Source organism: Stegodyphus dumicola, chromosome 8 (genome assembly GCF_044657685.1).
Source record: "Stegodyphus dumicola isolate Sdum_Otavi_A_Nest chromosome 8, ASM4465768v1".
In the NCBI taxonomy this organism is placed as follows: domain Eukaryota; kingdom Metazoa; phylum Arthropoda; class Arachnida; order Araneae; family Eresidae; genus Stegodyphus; species Stegodyphus dumicola.
Genome location: NC_140775.1, coordinates 35,607,295 through 35,630,671, shown reverse-complemented (window position 1 = coordinate 35,630,671; position 23,377 = coordinate 35,607,295). Strand labels below are relative to the sequence as shown.

At 35.5% G+C, this 23,377-nt stretch overlaps 1 protein-coding gene across 3 annotated transcripts in view; it reads left to right on the top strand.

The window, feature by feature from the left end:
- Positions 1-23,377, top strand: part of LOC118193590 (bestrophin-4-like) — a 66,663-nt gene that overhangs the window by 28,968 nt on the left and 14,318 nt on the right. For 2 of the 3 annotated variants that reach the window (XM_035364702.2, XM_035364703.2), the window contains exons 2-5: positions 8,205-8,624; positions 11,689-11,823; positions 16,603-16,769; positions 20,273-20,427. In XM_035364702.2, the coding sequence (XP_035220593.2) occupies positions 8,446-8,624; positions 11,689-11,823; positions 16,603-16,769; positions 20,273-20,427 (636 nt within the window). In that variant the 5' untranslated portion in view covers positions 8,205-8,445. Of the gene's footprint in view, positions 1-93; positions 116-8,204; positions 8,625-11,688; positions 11,824-16,602; positions 16,770-20,272; positions 20,428-23,377 lie in introns of those variants that run through there. The other variant, XM_035364704.2, reaches the window with a different exon arrangement.

Genomic DNA, 23,377 nt, shown 5'->3' with positions numbered 1-23,377 from the left:
TTCTTTATCGAGTTTTATTGCATATTCATAAAAATAATCGCTTTAAGTAGTAGATTAGGGTTTAGGCTTACAATTTCTTCAATTGTTTTATTCACTCTTTTTCTGAACAAGCCGAGTAAGTCTATATAAATTCTAGTGTTCGCTGTTTTTTCAGTTTATACTTTTTGTAAGACTTGAGTTTTTATTTAATGATTTCACTGATGATGAAATCCTTTGTGAATTCCAAAATCTTTTCTTTGACTGTCTGTTTAATGTTCTTCATAATTATAAAAATTAAACTTTTTAATAAAAAGAAAATATTTTCTTTTGTTAGTTAAAATGACTTTTCTCTTCATTCTTTCATTTTATTCTCAGAAAATAAATTTATACTTCTTAGAATAATTCTTCTATTAATATATATATTATATATATAAATATGCTGCTGTATTTTTTTATTCACTTCATATCTTATTTCATACACTTTTTTATTAAGAAGCACACCATAAGCACCTGACCTTACTTAAGATATTAAGGATATTATTACTATTATAAAAAGTGAGCTGATTATTACTGCTCTCCCCCCGTCAGGATTCTATTTAACTTATTTTATTATTTTATCAAATATGTAACGGAAAATAAACAAACGATTTCATTAGCAGGAGAGAGAAACAAAACTTTTTTAATGATATCTAAAACTAATCAAATTAACATTTATGATTTATTTATTTAAATTAAAAAAAAACGTAGTTTTGATGTATCATTTTATTTCCAAATCGAATTTACTAAATATTTATAATTTCTTCAGAATTTCTCATTTATTTCAGGAATTATTTTTTCTTAGGATTCGAATTCAGATTTTATGGATTTTATTCAGATTTATTGAGATTTTATATTTATGTATTGTATCACCGGTATATTATATCGCCTTTGCATTATTGTAAGCCTCAAGGTATATCTTGTGGAACACGAGGAGTTTTGTATTTATTTTCTTAAAAAAAAAAAAAAAAAAAAAAAAAAAAAAAAAAAAAAAAAAACTGAAAGGTTTTAGATTTTAAATTACTTCTAAAGAAGCTTTTTTTAACGTTTTGTGCGCTACCTTTATTTATTAAATATCATGTTCTACGTACTCAAATCATAAAATTAGTTCAACAGCAATATCGCAAAATAATTTTAAAATGAGCATATCTTTAGAATTTCCGATACAGAGTCTCGCAAACTGGAGATAAAAATGTTTATTATTATTTTTTCTTTTCGGTGTAGTGTTGCCATTGCTCGCCTTGAAATCGATTAGTTTTTTAATCAAAAATTCGTTGAAGTGTTACAAAATATGAAATCGGTAATAAAACAAATTTGAAATTCAAATTACGGCTTCCACCCATATTCAATGAAAGATTACGTTATTTAAATTTTGATGGCTTTAGGTACCGTTGTTTTATCACAGTGCGAGAAAGATACATACATTCTTGAAGAATCTTCATTATTTAATTTCTTTAAATGAACTATAATACAGAACGATAATATTTGGTGGCAACAATTTGAAAAGTGAAACAACGCTTATCGTGAATCGACGCAAAAGGAAATTAATAGTCTCTCTGGGCAAATTGCCCCACTTTGTACTTTATAAAAAAAAAAAAAAAAAAAAAAAAAAAAAAAAAGTTAAAAGATTTCAAATTTTAACGTTGCACCAGAGAGTTTTGAACATTGCAGGTTACCAATTTGCAGTCAGGATAAAACCTAAAACGCAATGCAGTTTAACAGCAGATACAAGCAAAATAATGGTAATGGTATTCCAAAAAAATTTGGAATGACTGCAAAAATTTTTGTAACATGACTGGGAGAAAAGCCTTCAAAATAATGCCAAAATGAACATTCCTGCACTTGAACCTAGTAGTCCATTATTCTGCAATCTAATCTCCCTGAATGTGAAACTAAAATCAGTAATCAAAATATTTGAAATATGAACAGGAAGGATTAAATTTGTGTTTCTTTTTGCTCTTGAGCATAGAATTTGAAATGGGTTTTTTACCCAACTACAGAATAAAGAAATCTTACATTTCAAAAGCTAAAATTTTTATGGTTGTTTTGTAGAGCATCTGAAGGTATCGCCATCTATCGGCAGATTTAATAAACACAAAAGGTTCATGTATATGAAATTATCATAAACGTAGATTTTCCTTTCTTGTTAAACTCTTTCAAAAACGCTGTTTTGAACGTAAAACCATCTATTAACGTAATGGTTTCAGCACAAATTACATTTGTCTTGAATCAGAAAACAGTTGATGGGCTAGAATTTTTTTGACCAAAATGAAAATTTTTTTAGTTACAAAATAAAAAATATTTTAATGAATTTTGAATTTTACTTATATTTGTCACAACATACATAAACAATAATAATATCGCAAAGGAAATTTGACGTTTATTTTCTATCTGAAATCTAAAGTTTGGTACCTGCAAGACATTTTGTTGGTTACAATTCGTAATTCAAATTGGCAGCTAAATATTAAATTTTTAGACTGATATTTCTTTCAAAAAATTCTAACATGTTTACTTAATCATTAAATAGCTTACTTAAATTTAAATCTAAAAATAAAGAAATTATGAAAACGTTTTAAGTTTTCAGAGAAAATTTATCAAGTGGAACAAATTAAATTTTATTACACGTATAAATAGAAATACGTATGTTTGTTTCAAAAAAATTATAAACTTCTTTATTTCTTACTACTGTGGTGATGGCGATAAGGAGCGCGCCTTGCGCCCTCCGATAAGTGTGGCAACCCTAGAGGAGAAGTTTCTTACGAGTAGCGAGCAGAGGCGAAACAGGCAGGCTGTCGGGCAGTGTGCGCGATGTTCCTAAATAAAGCTTAATTTTTATTGTGCACTATGTCTTGTTAATATTTATATTAATGCAGTAAGAACATAATCTGTGATATGGAATTTGAGGATTGGTGGTAAAAACATAACCGGAAATCTCCATAATGGTAACCCGGACTGTGTTAAATCGTATGAACAGTTCTCAAGCACTTTCGGTTTTGACTACAAGCCATCACTCAAGATCTCCAAACCAGAAGTAATGGATTACATCGGTTTTCATCCTCCGAATCACAGATGAGTACTAATTATAGATCATTTTATAATTCTGTTTTCTACTTATCATTTAATTTAATTTTCTTTAGTTAAATTTTTGCTTTTATTTTGGCTTAAAAACCTTGCACAATGTCTGATGTTTATGCCGTCCAAATTCCGGTTTATAACCGATCAGACCCATCTTTATGGTTTATTATGTGTGAAAGTACTTTTGCTCTTGCCACCCCCAAACCTATCACAGAATCCATTACTAAATATAATTATGTAGTTGCTCATCTTCCTCCAGATATTGCATCAATAGTACGGGATTTACTTATGAAACCAGACCCTATTGATCCATATACAAAGCTCAAAACTGAGTTAATAAATCGTTCAGGAGAATCTTCTCAGCAAGAAATTCGCCAATTATTATCTGGAGAAGAATTAGGCTCTCGAAAACCTTCCGATTTGCTTAGAAATATGAAGCGTCGAGCAGAATCTTTAAATGTTCCTGATAACTTAATGTTAGAATTATTTCTTCAACATTTGCCTTCGACTGTTCAGTCTATTTTGGCAGCGGTGTCCAATTTAACTGTAGATAAAGCTGCAGAAATTGCCGACAGAATTTTAGAAGTAAATCCAACCCCAGGGACTTGTGCCGTTTCTCGCACAGTCGATCAGTCTCTTGAGGATAAATTATTTAAACAAATAGAAAAATTAAACAAACGTATTGATCGCATTTCTCTTTCTCGTGGTCGCTCGCCAAATCGCGGAGATCGCAATAAGGAAAGAAGCAATTCCAAAAGGAGAGATTATTCTGTTTGCTGGTATCATAGACGTTTTGGGAAAAAGTGTAGAGATGACAAATGTACAAAACCTTGTTCATGGCAGGGAAACGAAACCAGCAAAGAATAGAGGCGACTTATTCTTTGCCTCAAGTTTCACGTCGCCTGTTCGTTCGTGACCGTAGAACAAACCTTTCATTCTTGGTCGATACCGGCTCTGACGTGTCCTTACTTCCAGCAAATAATTCTCAAAAACGGAATTCGTCCCAACAAACACTTTTCGCTGCTAATTCTTCTACTATTCATGTTTATGGTCAAAAAACACTCTCTTTGGATTTCAAATTAAGACGACAGTTTACATGGACTTTTCTTATAGCAAATGTTAGTACACCCATTCTTGGAGCAGATTTTCTCCATTTCTTTGAATTGGTGCCTGATCTCAGAAACAAATGACTCAAAGATTTAAAAACGCATTTTAAAACCGTCGGTTGCGTGAAAAATGCAAGCATTTATTCAGTAAAAACTGTATTTAGTGATACACCATATCACAAAATTTTAAAAGAATTTCCTTCAGTTAATAGATTACCAGATCCTAACCAACCTGTTAAACATAACACCGTTCATTATATCATAACTAAAGGTCCACCTGTGGTTGCAAAACCTCGTCGGTTAGCTCCAGATCGCTTAAAAATAGCAAAACAACAATTTCAAACTATGATGCAATTGGGGCATTTGAGACCTTCGAGCAGCAATTATGCATCCCCACTTCACATGGTTCCAAAAAAGGGAAGTCTGGAATGGAGACCTGTAGGAGATTATCGAGCATTGAACGCTCAAACAATAAAAGACAAATACCCTATTCCATGTTTAGCCGATTTTACTGCTGCATTGCACGGTACTAAAATTTTTAGTCATGTCGACCTGATTAAGGCATACCATAAAATACCAATTAACCCAGCCGACATCCACAAAACCGCCATATGCACACCATTCGGTTTATTCGAAAGTATCCGTATGCAATTCGGCTTATGCAATGCATCCGCGACTTTTCAACGTTTTATAGATGAAGTCACGCGGGATTTAGAAGGCGTTTACGCTTTCGTCAATGACTTGCTCATAGCCTCTAAAGATTCTGAGGAACATTGCAGGCATTTGAAAGCTTTATTTTCCAAACTTCAGGAATATGGACTTTGCATAAATGTTTCAAAATGCACCTTTGGTCAAACATCTATTGATTTCTTAGGTTTTCACCTTAGTGAAAACGGAATTGAACCTCTTCCTGGCAAAGTCAAATGTATTTTAGATTTTCCTCAACCTACCACTCTCACTCAGCTTCGCCGATTTTTAGGCATGTTTAACTTTTATAGATGTTTCATACCTAAAGCAGCACATATTCTTTCTCCTTTAATAAAATTGTTAGAAGGCTATATTAATAAAAAGAAATCTCGTTCTCGTGTTCAGGATTCATCCCCACAATTAAATTGGAACGAGAATGCTGAACAAGCCTTTATTGCTGCCAAAAATGCCATTGCTCAGGCTACCCTTTTGAGACACCCTATTCCCGGAGCCCAGCTAAGCATCTGGGTAGATGCCTCAGACGTCGCAATAGGCGGCACACTTATGCAGTTGTCTCAACAAACTTGGGAACCTATAGCATTTTTCTCTATGAAACTCAATAAAAGTCAACAGAAATGGTCCGCGTACGATAGGGAATTATTTTCTATTTATTCTGCAATTAAGAAATTCCGACACATGTTAGAGGGCAGAAATTTTATAATTTATACGGATCAAAAACCGTTAATATACGCTTTTAAACAGAACCCTCATAAATGTTCACCTCGACAATTGCGACATTTAGATTTTATTTCTCAGTACTCTACTGATATTAGGCATGTGCAAGGTTCAAAAAACGTCGTTGCTGACGCTCTTTCAAGAATCGAAATTGATTCCATAACAAAATCTCCATTTTTGGATTTTAAAAAATTTTCGGAAGCTCAAAGGCATGATCCGGAGGTACAAGACCTTCTCAAAAACAACACATCTTTTGAAACTGGAATTTAAACCGTGCCAATATTCTGATGGTAATATTCTTTGTGACATATCAACGGACATTCCTCGTCCATTTGTTCCGAATTCCTTTCGCAGACTCATCTTTAATCATCTGCATAATCTGTCACATCCAGGAATTGCAGCTACTACGAAGCTTATTTGTTCTCGTTATGTATGGCCCGATATGAAACGTCATATCAAAAATTGGGTGAAATCCTGTGAATCTTGCCAAAAATCGAAAATTACTAGGCATACTAAAGCACCACTGGGCACATTCTCTCTTCCTGATGCACGTTTTTCAGAAATCCATATGGATATCGTCGGACCGTTACCTCCATCAGAAGGCAACGTGTACCTTTTGACTCTAATAGATAGATTCTCCAGATGGCCTGAAGCCATTCCCATCCCGGATATGAAAACGGAAACCATTTGCAGAGCCATTTTCAACTGTTGGATATCTCGTTTTGGCTGCCCATCGATCATAACAACAGACCAAGGTTCTCAAATGAGATCCGCACTTTTTGCAGAATTCACGCGCATTTTGGGTACGAACAGAATCACAACAACAGCCTATCATCCAATGTCAAACGGCATTGTTGAACGATTTCATCGACATTTAAAATCTTCTCTCAAGGCTCACGAGACCAATAACTGGACTGAAACACTACCAGTTGTTATGCTTGGTATTCGGACAGCCGTAAAGGAAGATCTACAGTCATCTTGTGCTGAACTGGTGTACGGCACAACTCTCAAGCTGCCTAGTGATATGATAATGTCATCTAAGATATCTCCGTATGACACACAATTTATCACGAATCTTAGGCATAGAATGCAACAATTGAATCCAATAGCAACATCTGCACATTGCCAAGAAAAATGTTACGTAAGTGCTACCTTAAAGTCGTGTACGCATGTATACTTACGTGTCGATCGAGTAAAGCCACCTCTGTGCCAACCATACACAGGTCCGCATAAAGTCCTTTCTAGAACGGACAAAACTTTCACAATTGATGTTAACGGTCTGAAATCTACTGTGTCTATAGACCGTGTGAAACCAGCCTATTTGCTTTCGGACTCTAATTTGCCTGAACTGAAAACAAATAAAGACTTAAAGACAGTTCAGCAGAATAAATCTGCAAACGAACTCTCTAAGACACAAACTGTCACCAGATCGGGAAGACATGTTCACTTCCCTAAGAAACTTGCTTCTTACATAACAATTTAAAACATTTTTTTTAAATTCATATCTTAACATATTTCTTGTTATTTCATGTTTATTATATGTGTCAATACCTTGTTATATATTGAATTTCATTTTGATCTTTTCTAATTTTATATTCTAATTTTGTAATCATGTAAAAATACCCGACAGTTCGGATACTCTGAGATAATTTCATAACCTATGTCGTTCCTTTGAATAGCCATTAAAGGAACTGGGGGGAAACTCTGTGGTGATGGCGATAAGGAGCGCGCCTTGCGCCCTCCGATAAGTGTGGCAACCCTAGAGGAGAAGTTTCTTACGAGTAGCGAGCAGAGCGAAACAGGCAGGCTGTCGGGCAGTGTGCGCGATGTTCCTAAATAAAGCTTAATTTTTATTGTGCACTATGTCTTGTTAATATTTATATTAATGCAGTAAGAACATAATCTGTGATATGGAATTTGAGGATTGGTGGTAAAAACATAACCGGAAATCTCCATACTACGTATTGAACACTTGATGGTGTGTTGATTCTGATAAAGAAGGAGATCGGAGAGAAATTACTGGAAATTATCTTATTATTACGGATTGTAGATGCTGATCGCTTAATCGAGTTCTTTTCTTATTAATTTCAACTGTGAAAAAAAAGCTGTTCGGATATAAATGTATTCTCAAAAAGCGATTCTTCTTATTGTAAAAATTCGTGAATGAGCTTATTTACTTTTTGTAAAGTACGAATAAAATTAATAAAACCTGTGTCTTCAAATCTTTGAATAAGGTTTATATTGTTTATCTTGTTATATTGTGAATAAGGTTACATTGTAAATTAATTAGCTTCATATATAGATTTTTCGCTTCGTTATTTATATTCGTTTTTAATGCTAAAAAAATAACGTAAACTTGGACTTCAAATAACTAAAATTGTGAAATCTTTGCAAAACCGTATCTGCAACAAATACATAAGTGAAATGTCTTTGCGGGCTGCGTAGAATTGCTTTGGGGACAGCCTGCTGGCCGCGAGCTTTCAGTTTGAGTTCACTGTAATGTACCGTATATGTTTTGAGTTTGCTTCGGCCAAATACGATCGAGTTAGCCACAATTCTTAATTACTATTTCATTTTATTTTATAGGTTTATGATTATACCTAACGATGTATGAAGCCAAGCAACATAAAGTGTCTGCGACAACATATTTGATAAAGAAATGGTAGAATTATCAGGAACACTTCTAGGTGTGAAAATGTGGCTGGTGGACACTTCCTGTGACAAGAAAATGAGGGCAAAAAATGCAGAAAAATATTTTGTTTTTTATCGAAGCACACCTTAATATTAATACTGACGTTTTAGAGTGAATTTTTTACTTTGCGACAAAATGACTGTTACGTATTCTTTGGATGTTGCCAAGACGACTTTCGGCGGTCTGACCAAGCTTTTGGCCCGGTGGAGAGGAAGCATCTACAAGATACTGTGGAGAGAGTTCTTAGTGTTCTGCCTCGGCTATACTATTATCAGCGTGACCTACAGATTCTACATGAATGAGCAGCAAAAATTGTAAGTAAATGTTAAATTAAGATTAAAAATGCTTGCAGGATAAAGTAAATTTTATGATTTCAGGTCCAACTCTCCCGTTCCAGTTATATGATAACTGCTTAGTTTAGGTTTCCTCATACATCAAAACCGTAACATTGCATTGAAGCACCAGTGTTGTAAAATATTCGTATTGCTGGTGTAAGTAATATTACCACTGCTGAATAAGTAATACTGCCCTGTAAGTAATAATGCCATAGTAAATAATATTGCCACTGCTGATGTCCCTTACTACAACAGAGGCTCTTATTTCTGTCTTGCAGTTCTTCATGAGTTTCCCCAAACAGGTAAATTAAGAAGAAAGCAGTTCGACTTAAATTACGGTAATGCTCCAAATTAATTAACAATATGAAACGGAGCCGGATAGGATTAGAATAGTCGGCATGGGCAGCATAAAAAAATGGTTACCCCTTTTTTGCCAATGCACAAACGCACTCCAGTTCCAGTTCTGATGTTAAGCCAGTAGCTTTCAGATTTTGTCGCTTTGTTCCGGCTGTCGTCACATAAGGTGCTACTACGAGCGATGCAGTGAGTTGAATGCTCAGGGTGGGTCCGGAGGATAAACTAGGGGGGGGAAGGGGCCGCAAACGCACTAGCATTATTATGAAGTTAAGAATCGTGAGAAAGGCATCCATCGTTTTCAAGCTGATGATCGCTGCCCCAGAAACAAGGGTGCCTTCACATACAGGTAAAAATGTAGTGGCACTCTTACGAAATTTGGTAGTAGGAAGAAAGCAGCCCTCATCAAGGCTGCTGGAACACTTAATGTGGCGAACTTCTGCCATACGCTTATTTGCATCAAGCTGCGGCATCTTTATAACATTTTATGAAATCCTCCGGGTACCAGAACATGAAAATTACTTTGTTTTATGCAATGGAGTGAAGAATTAGATCCAACAATTATGAATTTGCAACGAGCTAACGACAGCAGGGTAAGGACGTTGAGCTCAATACTGTTTATTATTAGTATCTTTCGCTATTTATGAAATGTCATTAAGTCTTTTTCTTCCTATACCTTTTTCGTATTTTGCTGCGGAAATTCTACACTTACAATTCAAATTTTATCTTTTTAAACCATCGATATCAGGTCACAAAGCAACGTTAGAGTCACCGGAGCCTCATGAAATTTTCTGAATTCTCGATGTGACTAAGCTTCTATAAATAGGTTTGGTGATGCAGTTTCGTTTTAACACTGGAGAAGAGATATATTTATATGAGTACTGTTCTGTTATCAGGACCGGATTCAGAAATGTATGTATGGATGGATGTGTTTATGTATGCATGTATGTATGTAAGCACGAATGTATGTGTGTATGCACATATACACATGTATGCACATACATACACACCTGCATGTATTCATACATTTCTGAATCTGGTCCTGATAACAGAACACTACCGTTATATGCTTTAAAGAAATTATTTTTTATCGAAATGAAGCGCTGAAAATTTCAAAATTTCATGCAGATGTACAGTAAGTAACGCACGTAAGCAGCTTTGCTAAATTGACAAGTTCTATTCTTGAAAGTTGAAACAATGATTTATAAAATCTCCCAGGAAGCAAGAAACTTTAAAAACAAAATAAAATGAAATGTGAAATTGCAGAGCAGTTATCACAATACGATTGTGACGCAAGAAAATTCAAAAATGCTTCAAATGTAGTTGAAAGAATGATTCCTCCCCCCCCGTTTTCGGTTTTCAAAACGAGGTTTTATATACATCAAACAAATCTTAACTTTTGTTTTTTGTGTTACTTACCTAAATTTATTCAACGAACCTATTTAAACCAAAGAGAAGTAAATTATTGAGGCACCGAATTTTGTTTTAAAATATGCGGTTTGTTTTAAGAATTTAAATTCTCTTTTTTTCAGACTTTTTAATTCTAGAATAAAAATAGGTTCTCTTAAATCTCTAAATTTGTAACTATAAATACAAATTTGATGTTATGTGTATGAAAATGTTTTATGGGTACGTAAGTGAAATCATATACTTAATGCCTGCCATTTAAAAGATCTTTCAAATTTTTTTCCCAAAAATATAATGAAAATAAAAATTAAATTTTTACTTTAACATTAATATAATAATTCGCACTTTTTGTAAAATAAATAAAATATTGTAACTACGCAATAATTTTGTAGAGACATTAGGTTATTTTAAGCAGGGAACGTGAAAAAATGAGCAATGCCCTCGCCGGGACTCGAACCTGAACCTCTCGAATACGCGCCAAGAGTGCTCGTAGAGTTACACAAACTCGACCTAATGTGGATTGAGAGGGTTACGAGTTACCGAAAATGTCGAGTTTTACGGAAGAACAGATGTATTATTCACAACTCATAATATTTCACTCAACATTACAATCCGAGAGCAGGTAGATAAATTGTGACCTCAATGAGGGCATAAAACAACCTTAAAAAAGCTTTTGGTGCGACGTTACGATCTGAACTCTCTCAGATTTTCTTTTCCTTTTTTGAATTCTCCCCGCTTTTTTTAGAGAAAAAGTAGTTAGTAATTAAAAACAAAGCAGAAAATGGTTGACGAATATAAAACATCTGTTGACAGCAGAGAAATAAAATATGCATATCTCAAGGTCTGAAAGATCACATATAAGGTGATGAACTGTGCGCAGTTTATGTTTTCGTAATAGTATTTTAAGCTTAGTGAAAAGAAGATAATCACTAACGGACCGAAATGCAGGTTTTCCCGAAAACATTTTACCTGAATCTATGGCAGTATAAGGAACTCTTAAAGGGGCTAAAAGGATACATATCTCTTTAAAGTATCCTCTTTAATTTATCCTTAGTAATGTAGAAGCTGAGCAGAAGCAAATTATTTAGAATAAAACTGATATGATTTGGGCTTACATAAACACAAATGATTGCAAATCACGTCTGAAGTCTGTGAACTTAGTTCTTTGCTCTTTAAGTTTTTTTTTTTTTTTTTTTTTTAATTCTACAAATAGAATTTGTGCTTTCTCCTCATCTTCCATTGCTTGCGTTTTACTTTATGAAAGTTTCGTTTATTTTTTCAGAGTGTTCGAGAAAGTTGTTACTTATGTGGATACTTTCACAGATCTCATCCCTCTGTCTTTTGTGCTTGGTTTCTATGTTTCTCTTGCCATCGGACGGTGGTGGTGTCAATATGAAACAATTCCATGGCCGGATAGGTAAGCATATATATATTTTTTAATTTCATCTAAGTGTTATGTTCTCGATTATCTAGAAGGATTTACGGAAAGTGTAGGGAATTTATGTCAACAACTTAACTTCTTAATTAACTTCCCTCTTACAAGTATTTAAAAGTAATCGACGTCACTTACTGTGATCGCGGCTGGAGCTTGGAAACTTGGAAAATACATCTCTTATTGTGATCAGTAATTCGGCTAATATTATCAAAATACATTATTGATTAAATATTTTAAACTTAAGTAAGTTCGCCAAACAAATTTAAAATGCATTATAAAAATCGCCGAGTCTGGTTCCGAGGGTCCCCCATTCTTCTTCCGCTACTATCAACCTCTCCGGGATTCGAGCCCATCAGTACCGCAGTGGGCTCTTCTAACCACTATACCATCTGGAGGGCTCATTTTGGACTCTTTCTCTAGGATGACATTTAATTTCAACTTAGCGTATCCATGTGTTTTGAATTAGACTTGCGCTTGAACATCTTCATTTAATGCAATCAACTCTTCTTGCATCATGAAGTCAAAATGAGACATATCGCAGCTCAACCATACTCATTCAAATTTTGTATGTCTTGGAAGCGGACATTAAAATTTTCTTTTAAATTTTGCAACTGTCTTTTACGTAACAATGTATTTTTTGAGGAAGTTTTTTGTGTGTTTTTTTAATTCCCCCTTCCCCGTTTTCTTGTATTCCTGCATTTTCTTTTTATATTGAACTTATTGCATGAAAAATACATATATTTAAAAAATATTATTGATTTTAAAAATATCTCGTAATTTTTTCATATTTCCCTTAATACTTATTTTATGTGATTTACCAGGTATGCAACACAACTCGTGCAGTAGTTTTCACTGAGAAATAACGACCCAGCATTTTCGTGTAAATGCACTTTATTCAGCAAAATAATCTCCTTCAGCTTCAGTTATATTTTATCAACGAATATAAGCTTATATATCCCGTATTCGTTAACGTTCTTGCCCTTAGAGACAATAAATTGTCCTGGTGCCTGAGCGGCATTATTCGGTTCCGTAACTGTTGCTCATGCAAATGGTTATCCATGGCCAGTGATAGTCAGATGGAGCAATGTCCGGAGAATTAAGAGGATAAATTGAAACTTCTCAACCAAGTGTGCTGATCACCTTCTTTGTCGTTTCTGTCGTATGAGATCTGTTATTGTCTTCAAGAATAAGCACTCCTTTCTGTTGACTATAGTGCTGACTGCTTACGACGAAGTGTAAATGTAGCCCTTTGAAAATGGGACGAGTACGCCTCGGCTGTGATGGTTTTGTCACTCTCTAGCAATTCCCAAGCATTCTACTGCACAATACCAGCGCTGGTCCACCAAACACAGAGCGTAAATATTTATCAGCTGAGTGCTTAAATACCACGCACAATTTTTTCCTTCAACGTTTTTTTCTATTCGCCTTTCTGAATCATATTAACCAAGAAGGTGCTAAAGCTGGAAATAATAACTAAAGCAACAATAAATAATAACTAACATCAATTCACAGAATGCAAATCATAAAATTAGATCACAATAATCTTATAACAGCTCATTAATTGTATTATCGGGACCCCAAAATTCACAGCTTTAAATATATCAAAATAATATTTTGTTTTCCAAAATTAAAGTCTTAAAACTTAGAATTCCTTTCTAAATTATTTTATAAATCGGTTTCATCCTCGGCTTAATTAAATTAAACATTAGAATTAGAATCCTCGGCTTAATTAAATTAAACATTAGGCAAAGAATAATTAAATTAAACATTTTGATATTTTTCAGCGTTTTCAAGTACTGAATTACTATTTCTGTGTTATGTTAATAGTTCGTATAAATTTTATGAATAAACATGCTAGAACAGCCCCCCTTCCAATATAGCCCTTCCCAAGCAGTAATAATTTTTACAGGTGAAGATATCCGGGGCAAATATATCCGGAGGATATAATTTCCTCAATTTATATAATAAATATAAGTAGCGAATATGTAAAAAAAATGGTACGGCACCATTTAACACTGCGTAGAAGTAAACATTGATCAGATGAGGGCGTCCTCGCCGCGCACATTTTTTTTTCCTCTTCGCCTTTTCCAATGTATCATTCTTTACTAATTCTAATTTAGTAGTAATTTCTATGCTCACTTTAATGTTTGGACTTCGTAAATAACCTGGGAGAAAAGTGTTGAATACTATGTTAAGAATACTGTATGTACACTGCTCAGGGGGAAAAAAAAAAAAAAAAAACCGTTCTACTCGGCCGATTGACAAAATTTAAATTGCGTTCTTCATGTCTCGAAAGCGCGACTTAGGATATATATTAGATTTATATATAGCATCATTCTAACATAGGTATTTTCACACAAAATAGGAATTTTTCTAAAATGACATGCCATTTTTTTTACCATTTTTTGATTCTATGACTCAAATTATGCAAGACAACTAAGTTTTGTAAAAATCACACGAGTATTTTTTAAAAAATTAGCTCCTCAATGTTAATTGAATTTGGTAAATATTTATTAATATCTCATTTTTTATGAAACTTTTTTATTCTTCCTGTCACATTTCGAAATTTAGGTTCATTCCAAGTAAAATTCGCCCATATTTTATGATTTATTTTTAAAATTTGTATTTTGAAATAATTTTTATAAATTTTTCGAAAAAAATTTTGAATTATAACCTATAAAATTTTTACCATCATCTTAATGTAGGTGTATTTCTAAACATACCTGCAAAAATTAGAGTTTTTTATTCAAAATTTCCTAAAATATACGCGAATTTATATATTGGCGCATTTTGAAGTTTGGCATATTTGTTATAAGCGATAATAACGCCAAGTGTGGTTTACCAACTTTTTTTTTTTTTTTTTTTGAAAGTATGAACGTCTAATTTATCATCTAATTAGTCTTAAAAACTCTAAATAATATGACTTAGATTGTTTCCACTCGATATAAGAATCGGGTTCACACGGTGAAACAGGATAAGAGCAACTGGAGTGCTTTATTTCTTCCTCATTTAACAAAAATATTTTAATTCAAATATTTATCCTTTGGAATGAACCTAAATTTGGAAATGTGAAAGAAAGAATCAAGTAAGTTTAATAATAATGAAAAAAAAAAAAAAAAAAAAAAAGAGATATTAATAAATATACAGGGTGTTTATAAAGTCCCGGACCCATTTTGATGTTTAATAACTCATAAAATAATAAAGATAAATTAAAATTAGATAGACTCAAAAAGTTTCATGACCTTTGTCAATGAGCTTCCACGTATGCCCCCTTCGTTGCACGGAGAATATCAAGTCGATATTCAATTTCACACCAGGTACCGGCAAGCATGTCGACATCCACAAAGGCTATTGCGGTTGTAATGCTGGCTTTTAGGTCATCAATGCTCGACATTCTTCTCCTGTAAACGTTTTCCTTTACAAATCCCCAAAGGAAAAAGTCCAGCGGCGTTATATCAGGTGATCTGGGTGGCCAAGGAATTGGACCTCCTCGCCCAATCCATCTTCCTGTAAAATGGTCAGTCAAAGAACTACGAACGATGGTACCCCAATGAAGGTGGTGCACCATCTTGTTGCAAAAAGACATGTGGCTGAAGCTCTTCTAGTTGTGGAAATACGAAGTTTTCCAACATGTCTAAGTATACGATTGATGAGACCGTCTTTTTTGTAAAAAAGAAAGGCCCAATGACTCGGTCGTGCATTATTCCACACCACACATTAACCTTTGGGGAATCCCTTTGTGCCTTACAGTATTCATGGGGTTTTTCAGATCCCCATATGCGCACATTATGGCGATTAACAATGCCAGAAAGATAAAAAGATGTTTACGACGATATTACAGACGATATTTAGAAAAGTACAGATATTTAGACTGGAAAATGAAATTATCTGAAATTAACCACACGCGCAGACGATATTTACAAAGAAAAGATATTCAAACCTGAAAAGGAAAATATATAAGTTATTCCATCAATAAATGCCATAAGTTTATCTTCATTATTTTATGAGTTATTAAACATCAAAATAGGTCCGGGACTTTATTAACACCCTGTATACCAAATTCAATTAACATTGACATTTTGAGAGCTATTTTTTTTTAAATTATTCGATCGATTTTTACAAAACTTGGCATCTGGCATAATTTGAGTCGTAGAATCGAAATATGGAAAAAAATTGGCATGTCATTTCAGAAAAAGTTCGCTTTTTGTGTCAAAATACCTATGTTAGAACAATGCTATATATAAGTCTAATACATATCCTAAGTCGCACTTTCAAGACATGAAAAACGTAAATTAAATTTCGTCAATCGCCCCAGTAGAACGGGAGATATCGAACTACCTCTTTTTTTTTTTTTTTTTTTCCCCGCAGTGTACATTAAAAGTGTGTTTAGAGTGTAAAATGATAAAAATATATTAAAGTATACAATAAATAAATAAATAAATAAATAAAAAATAAAAAATAATGTGATAGAGAAATTGCTAAACGGTAGTTGAAAGAAAAAAAAGGTCCTGTTTTCCTCAAAAATAAACAAACGGATAGGCGCTTTAGTTGGAAAAAAATGAAGAAAGCTTTTCAGAAAGCTCTTCGTCTAATTTTGATAATTTTTTGTTCTCTTAACAATTACTTTGCTTTTTCCTTTCATTCCGACGTTTCATGTGACGTTATGTGTTTTAGGTTTTAAATCCTATGCTTCAATTGTAAACTATTAGATTGATCTCGTAGTTGAAAAGTTATTAATATTTCTTCTTTATTAATTTTTAGACTTTGCTTCATGATAGCATCCTACGTGCATGGTTCTGATGAACGTAGTCGAATGATTCGAAGAACTCTAGCGAGATACCTTTTGCTTGTCCAAGCGCTTACATTCCAGGCAGTAAGCACGGCTGTCAAAAGAAGGTTTCCCACTTTGCAACACTTCGTTGCAGCAGGTATAGCAATAATTTGACAAATTTGTAATTTACTATTTATAACTGTGCAAGTATAATTTTTAAGTCCAGTGTTAAATATTTCCAGAAAAGTTTCTACAGTGGTAGTAGAAGAAGGTTCATACAGTACTGCTCAATATAATCGAGGTTAATACACTTGTTATCATAAATTAAGTAAAAATCACAAAAATAGCGATAACTCCCTCAAAAGTAAGCCAAACCGTGTAAAATTTGAATATGTTGCCAAGTAAGAGTAGCTGAGTAAAACTGCGATATGCAAATTAGTGGCGCTGCTTTCGGAATACGTCATCTGCGAGGAACATAAAAGTCCATGATTGAGAGCAAGCCCACATACTTCACTGTGACAGTGACATCAGAAATCTGAGATAGCCAATTCGTAACAATGACCTCCAAGCATCATTTGCCTTCAGAACTGCGATGGAGAGCCATTGGGAGACTAGAGGCAGGGTAAAGTCAAACAGAAGTGGCCAGATGGCTAAATGTGAGTCCTTCTGTGGTTCATAGACTTTGGAGGCAATTTCAAAACACAGATGCGGCATCTAGGAAGTTCAGCCAAGGACGGCCAACTGCTACGACGAGCGCCGATGACCGATATTTGACATTATGTGTACGCAAGAATAGAATAGAACCGCTACTCAGACTCTTCTTAGATCCTTCCTTGCTGCAGCCACCGGAAGGTTCGTGTCAACGTCAACTGTGCGTGGAAGGCTTCACGAAGGTGGTCTGCATGCGAGGCGACCACCCATTTGTGTGCCGCTCACGTCACGCCATAGGAGGGACCGTTTTCAGTGGGCACGACAACATGTCCACTGGACGCCTGATCAATGGAGGGCGGTTCTCTTTACGGATGAGTCCAGGTTTAGTCTATAAAGCGAAGGTAGCCGTTATTTGATATGGAGAGAACCTAGAACACGTTATCATCCGTCAAACATCGGTGAAAGAGATGCATACGAAAGGGGCAGTATCTGTGTTTGGGGTGGCATCTCTTTGGGTGGACGCACAGATCTCCATGTCTTTCTAAGTGGAACTGTGAATGCTCAGATTTATAGAGATGACATCCTTGATGTTTGTATGCGCCCATATGCCGGGGCAATAGGTGATGCTTTCCTGTTACAGGACGACAACGCAAGACCACACAGGGCTCGCATCGCAGATGATTATCTTCAACAGGAAACAATTATGCGCATGGAGTGGCCAGCTCGATCCCCGGACTTGAATCCTATCGAGCACGTTTGGGATGCTTTAGGGAGACGTCTTGCTGCTCTCAATCCGCCCCATCAGACCCTTGTCGCGCATTCGAGAGGTCTAGGTTTTTGAGTCCCGGCGAGGGCATTACACATTTTTCCACGTTCCCTGTTTCAAAATAGCCTACAGACTCTACACCTTCCTGCATGATATTTAATCAAACAAGTTTTTCCTTTATCTTTTCTCTCAGAAATCTAATATAGATTGATGTTCTAGCAGATAGACTACGAGTGTTATATTTTATTCAATGTATAGTAGATGCCAGTTAATGTGATCTCGGTTAATGCTATCATTTGGATATTGTTATCGCATTGGTGAAGTCCTGTCCATTTGTATACCACAATATGGAAAATACATCGGTTAACACATCGGTCAAAATACTACAGAATTGATTTTTTAACCTGAATTTTTTTTAAAGGAAAATAACTAGTATAAAAATTGCCAAATGCAGAGACATAAGACTAAGTAAGGGATTAAGTTTCCAAGTAGTTTGGCTTTGATTTAAAAGGAGCCAGTTTTCCAAGTTTTAGAAAAATCGACGGGATTAATCAGAATTAGCGAATAATGAAGCAGAATTTGAGACGACCATGCTTTTTCGCTCCAATATATATGAAAAAATTTCAGGTTGAAGCATTAATGACAGAAGCAGATAACAGCCAGTAGGTTTCTGCTAACAATCTGAGAATATCGTGTGATAAAACATTCTGAAGTAGAAAATCATGAAACTCTAGAATTTCCTACAAATGCTGAATACGATACCCTACAAATATTAGGTTACATCTGCATTAAATTTATTGAATTCTATTGATGTTTTGAAATATATTTTTCTCTCAGCTTAATATTGTCATTCGGTTAATGTTATCAAAATAGTCCCTGACAGACATGATTGCATTAAGAGGCGCCTACTGCATATTTTAATTCAGGAGAAAGTTCACTATGATGAGAACCCTGGTTGAAGAACAGTCATGAAACTAATCCTTACTCGACAGATGTGATAAAAGGTTAAATCCTTAAAGTTTAATAGTATTTAAAGTAATTGTTCTCAGTCTTAAATAAATTACTTCAGAGTAGGCTCCATTTTTCATCAATAAATGACGCGAATTGCTGTGTTTTGTAGTCAAACCTTCGAAAGTAGTAGTGTAGATTTATAAAAATTGTAATGTATATTTTAATTTTATAACTGTTATTTTAATTTTCTCTCAGTTCTTGTTTCCACTTAGAACTCGCTACCAGAATGAGTTTTTAGAATCGTGTTGATTTTTTTTTTGTGTGTGTGTATTTAATTATCGCAAAGCACACTAAGGCTATCTGCCTAAGGGGAGGGATGCCTTCGTGGAGGACTTTCTAAGGGAAACTGGCTCGTATACACGTTACACATGGGGAAAACCGTGAAAACACCCATGCAGCCAGCCCGTTTGCGGGATTCGAACCTCGGACAGAACTACCAGTGTTCAGCGACTTTACCGCTCGGCCGCTGGTGGGCATTAGAATCGTGTTGAACACAAATGAGTTAGAAGAGTTATTTAAGCAAGATTCAACTTACTTCGTGAGAGAGCTAGGAATTCTGAGTACCGTGTGTTTGCCTTCGGGCTAAGTCTATCTTGAAGCTGTTACGCTCGGCCGTATATTACGTGCCTTTTGATATTACCCGGCTAGTTTAAATTAAGGGCCAACTACGTTATATACTTGTGTTAGCTTCGGCTGTCTCCTTTAGTTAGTTATAGTTAAGTTTTCTTAGTCTGAGTTTAAGCCCGAGTGCAGGCTTTGTTGAAAGCCCAAGAAAGGAGCCAACTGTTCATCTTACTTTGAGTGAAATAAAGGGTATCTGAACTCTTCTTGAGTCTGCACTTTAGTTGTTCGAACTCAGCGATAAGTCTATAACCAATTCACTAGATTCCTCAACGTTCATTCTACAACAACAGAATGTAGCTCTGTAGAACAAACACTCCGTAGAGTTTTTTCATCAAAAGTTGCAATACGATTTTCCTTTAGTTTTGTCACTGCCCAGTTCATAGAAGCATGTCGAAACAGGTTTGACAAGCGCGTTGTTAATAAAAAAATTCATTTTTCTTGAAAGAGATCTAGATCTGAATAACCTTCTTAACTCATATACTGGTTCCGGGTTAAAGCAAAACCATATTAAAAGAAATCTGCTATATATTTAAATAAAAATGTGAAGTTTAACACTTTTTGGAAAGTTAAGAATGTGTTTCTGAATATTTGTTATTTTTTTCTTGCAGGTATCATGACGAAAGAAGAATTGTCCTTATACGAGAAAGTCACATTTTCTTATGGCAAATGGTGGTTGCCCTGTCACTGGTTCACTGCCTTAGCAACGAGAGCAAGGAAAGAGGGAAGAATTAAGGATTCTATTCTCTTGAATGGCTTGTTCAAGGTTGGTAGAATTAAATTTTCTTCGCAGATTTTATGACATTCTATTGTAAATTGACATCTGTCAGAATAATTCGAGTAATTCATATTGAACAGAGGCTTCTGTTATTTAAATGGATCAGAAAATAACGGACAAAAATCTATCAAGTACTATCTTTCCTTTTGCTTTTCATCCTACGCAATGGAAGAACTTTTCGGTCCAGTAACAGAATGTGCAAATAAAATAAAATAAAAAGTAAAAAAAAAGGCAAGCATATGATTAGATGGCTTACAGATCGATAGAACAGTGCTGTATATACTAGAAACATCGATAGAACAGTGCGATAGAACAGTGTTACAAATCGATAGAACAGTGCTGCCACGAATATAACAGTGATGTATGATACTAGAAATATATATACTATTAAAATATAGTTCACGAGCTCATGCATGTGCACAGTACAACACTATTTGCATGGTCAGTATAATCAATATAATGCTACACTAAACAGTATTACAATATTTATCTTAACTACGAAGTTATTGTAAGACTTAAAGGATTAAATTCATAACTAGTTTTAGACGTGATCTGGACTGACTTATGCAGGCCCATTTAGCAAACCACTTTTTTCTCAGACGATATTGCAATGCTTCAGGGTAAAGAGGTTATGGTGTCATGGTTGTCGATCTCTCCGCATCGACATTGTTATTTCTCTTTTGTCTACTGCCGGGTATGGGCTAAATCATTGGACTAACGCTGTTCGTTCGGACAACTTAACGTAACAGCACCATCAGTGTTTCGGATCTCATTGGTAACTCTTTAAGTCTTAGAACATCCGTAGTTTGCTCCCGAAAACATCTTAAAATAAAATAAGTGGAAGACAGTCTCTTAGAAGATCTTAAAATAAAATAAGTGGAAGATAGTCTCTTAGAAGATCTTAAAATAAAATAAGTGGAAGAAAAAAATAAGTGGAAGATAGTCAAGTCAAACGATTCTGATGGCATATATTGTGAAGCAAATTATGAGCAAATCTGAGCAAATTTTGAAGGCACATACTGAAATTCGAGCGTATTGTTAAAGTTTCCTGCGCTTTGAATTTCATTTTCGCTATAGATCATAAGGAGCCGTAAGTACAGATATATGTGAATTACACATCTTCAACTAAGTATACAGTATCTGGGAAAATTACCCAAAACACACACGGCTACTTCAACATATGCTTGGTGGAGAATGAGATCATTTCCAACACACAGTGTGATTGATGCATACATACCATAATGTCATCAACATACGGCAAGGTCAGTATCAGCTGTTTTCAAGACTTTTTTCTATTCATTCGTATACAGATGGATAAAGTCGCCCTTTTAAAGGATCCGAGAACCGCTTGCTCTCTGAAATGAATCGATTGTTTTTCACGACTCACCACTCACTAACAATAACTTTGATAAAAAGATGAATGAGTGGGGGATCAAGGGTGGCTAGCGAGGATAGAGCGAAGAGCGGAAAGAATCGAACGAGCAGCGACAGAATCAAACGCTGACTATCGGCACTGAATGTTTTTTTAACTGTAGTCTTGAGATTTCCTCAAACCTCCTTTCTACATAGTATTAACAATAAAATTCTAGAATGCGAAATTTTCAAAAAGTTGGGATATGGTAAAATTAAACTCATTTTTAACATGGAGTATCAAAGTTTTTTTCTCCTCTAAAATGGAAATTGCACTTCCCTGGCAGGCTTCCAATAACAGCGCTGAACTCTAAAGAGCTCCCCGCTTTCCTCGCGAATCAGGTGTTTGCTCGCTTAGTAAAGTGAATCAGTTCGTGAACGAACAGCAGATCTCTATTCCTGGCCAGCTTCCAACAAAAGCCCTCCGTAAACTGTAAAAGAGCTACCACTCTTTTGTGCACTGACTACCAATAAGTATTTGGACACCTATGCAAATGACGATATCTGCGGTCCTAAGGTACGTCACGGACTCCGCCGGTATATATCGTGTAGGAAACAGCATCGGCTTTAGTCGCATGCAAGATGCCTCGCAGTTCGGAGCTCTCTGATTTCGAGAAACGCATAATTATCGGGTATCACAAATGTGGCCGATCCTTAAGGGACATATCTACTGATCTGAAGTACCCAAAATCGACAGTGGCCTATGTGATTAAGAAGTGGAAGGTGAGCGGTGATTGTCGGAATGTGCCCCGAGTCGGCAGACCAACGAAACTGGGAGATAGAGACCGACCGAGTGCTGTCCAGAGAAATTCGGAAGAACCGCACCCAACCGATGGCTCTCATCCGCGATGAGTTTCAACAGGCATCCGGGAGTATTGTTTCAATGAATACCATCCGTAAGGAAGCACATCTGCTTGGTTTCATGGTCGTGCTGCTGCCCATAAGCCTTTGATCACAAAGTCCAACCGCGCTGCTCCGTTAATGTGGTGCAAAGCACATCGAAATTGGACCGTAGATCAGTGGAAACGGGTTCTTTGGAGTGACGAATCCAGGTTCACCCTTTACCGTTCAGATGACAGGGTCTGGGTCTGGCGTCTACCTGGAGAACGTCTCCTGCCAGAATGCATTGTGCCAACAGTCAAGTTCGGCGGAGGTGGAGTTATGGTCTGGGGGTGTTTCTCCTGGTATGGGCTGGGACCCTTGGTCCCCATTCATGGTAAGCTCAACTCCGATGCCTACTGCACTATTTTGGATGACAATGTGCTTCCTACGTTGTGGCAGCTTTACGGGTTGGACCCCTGTTACTTTCAGGACGACAATGCCAGTTGTCATGTTTCGACGTTAACCAAGGCTTGGTATGTTGCCAATGGAGTTCATCGAATGGACTGGCCTGCCCAGAGTCCAGACCTCAACCCTATCGAGAACCTCTGAGACGAGATGCATCGCCGAATTCAGGGGTGCACTACCCGTGCAAAATCGGTGAAGAAACTTCTATGTCTTCTCCAAGCCGAGTGGAAGAAAATACCAC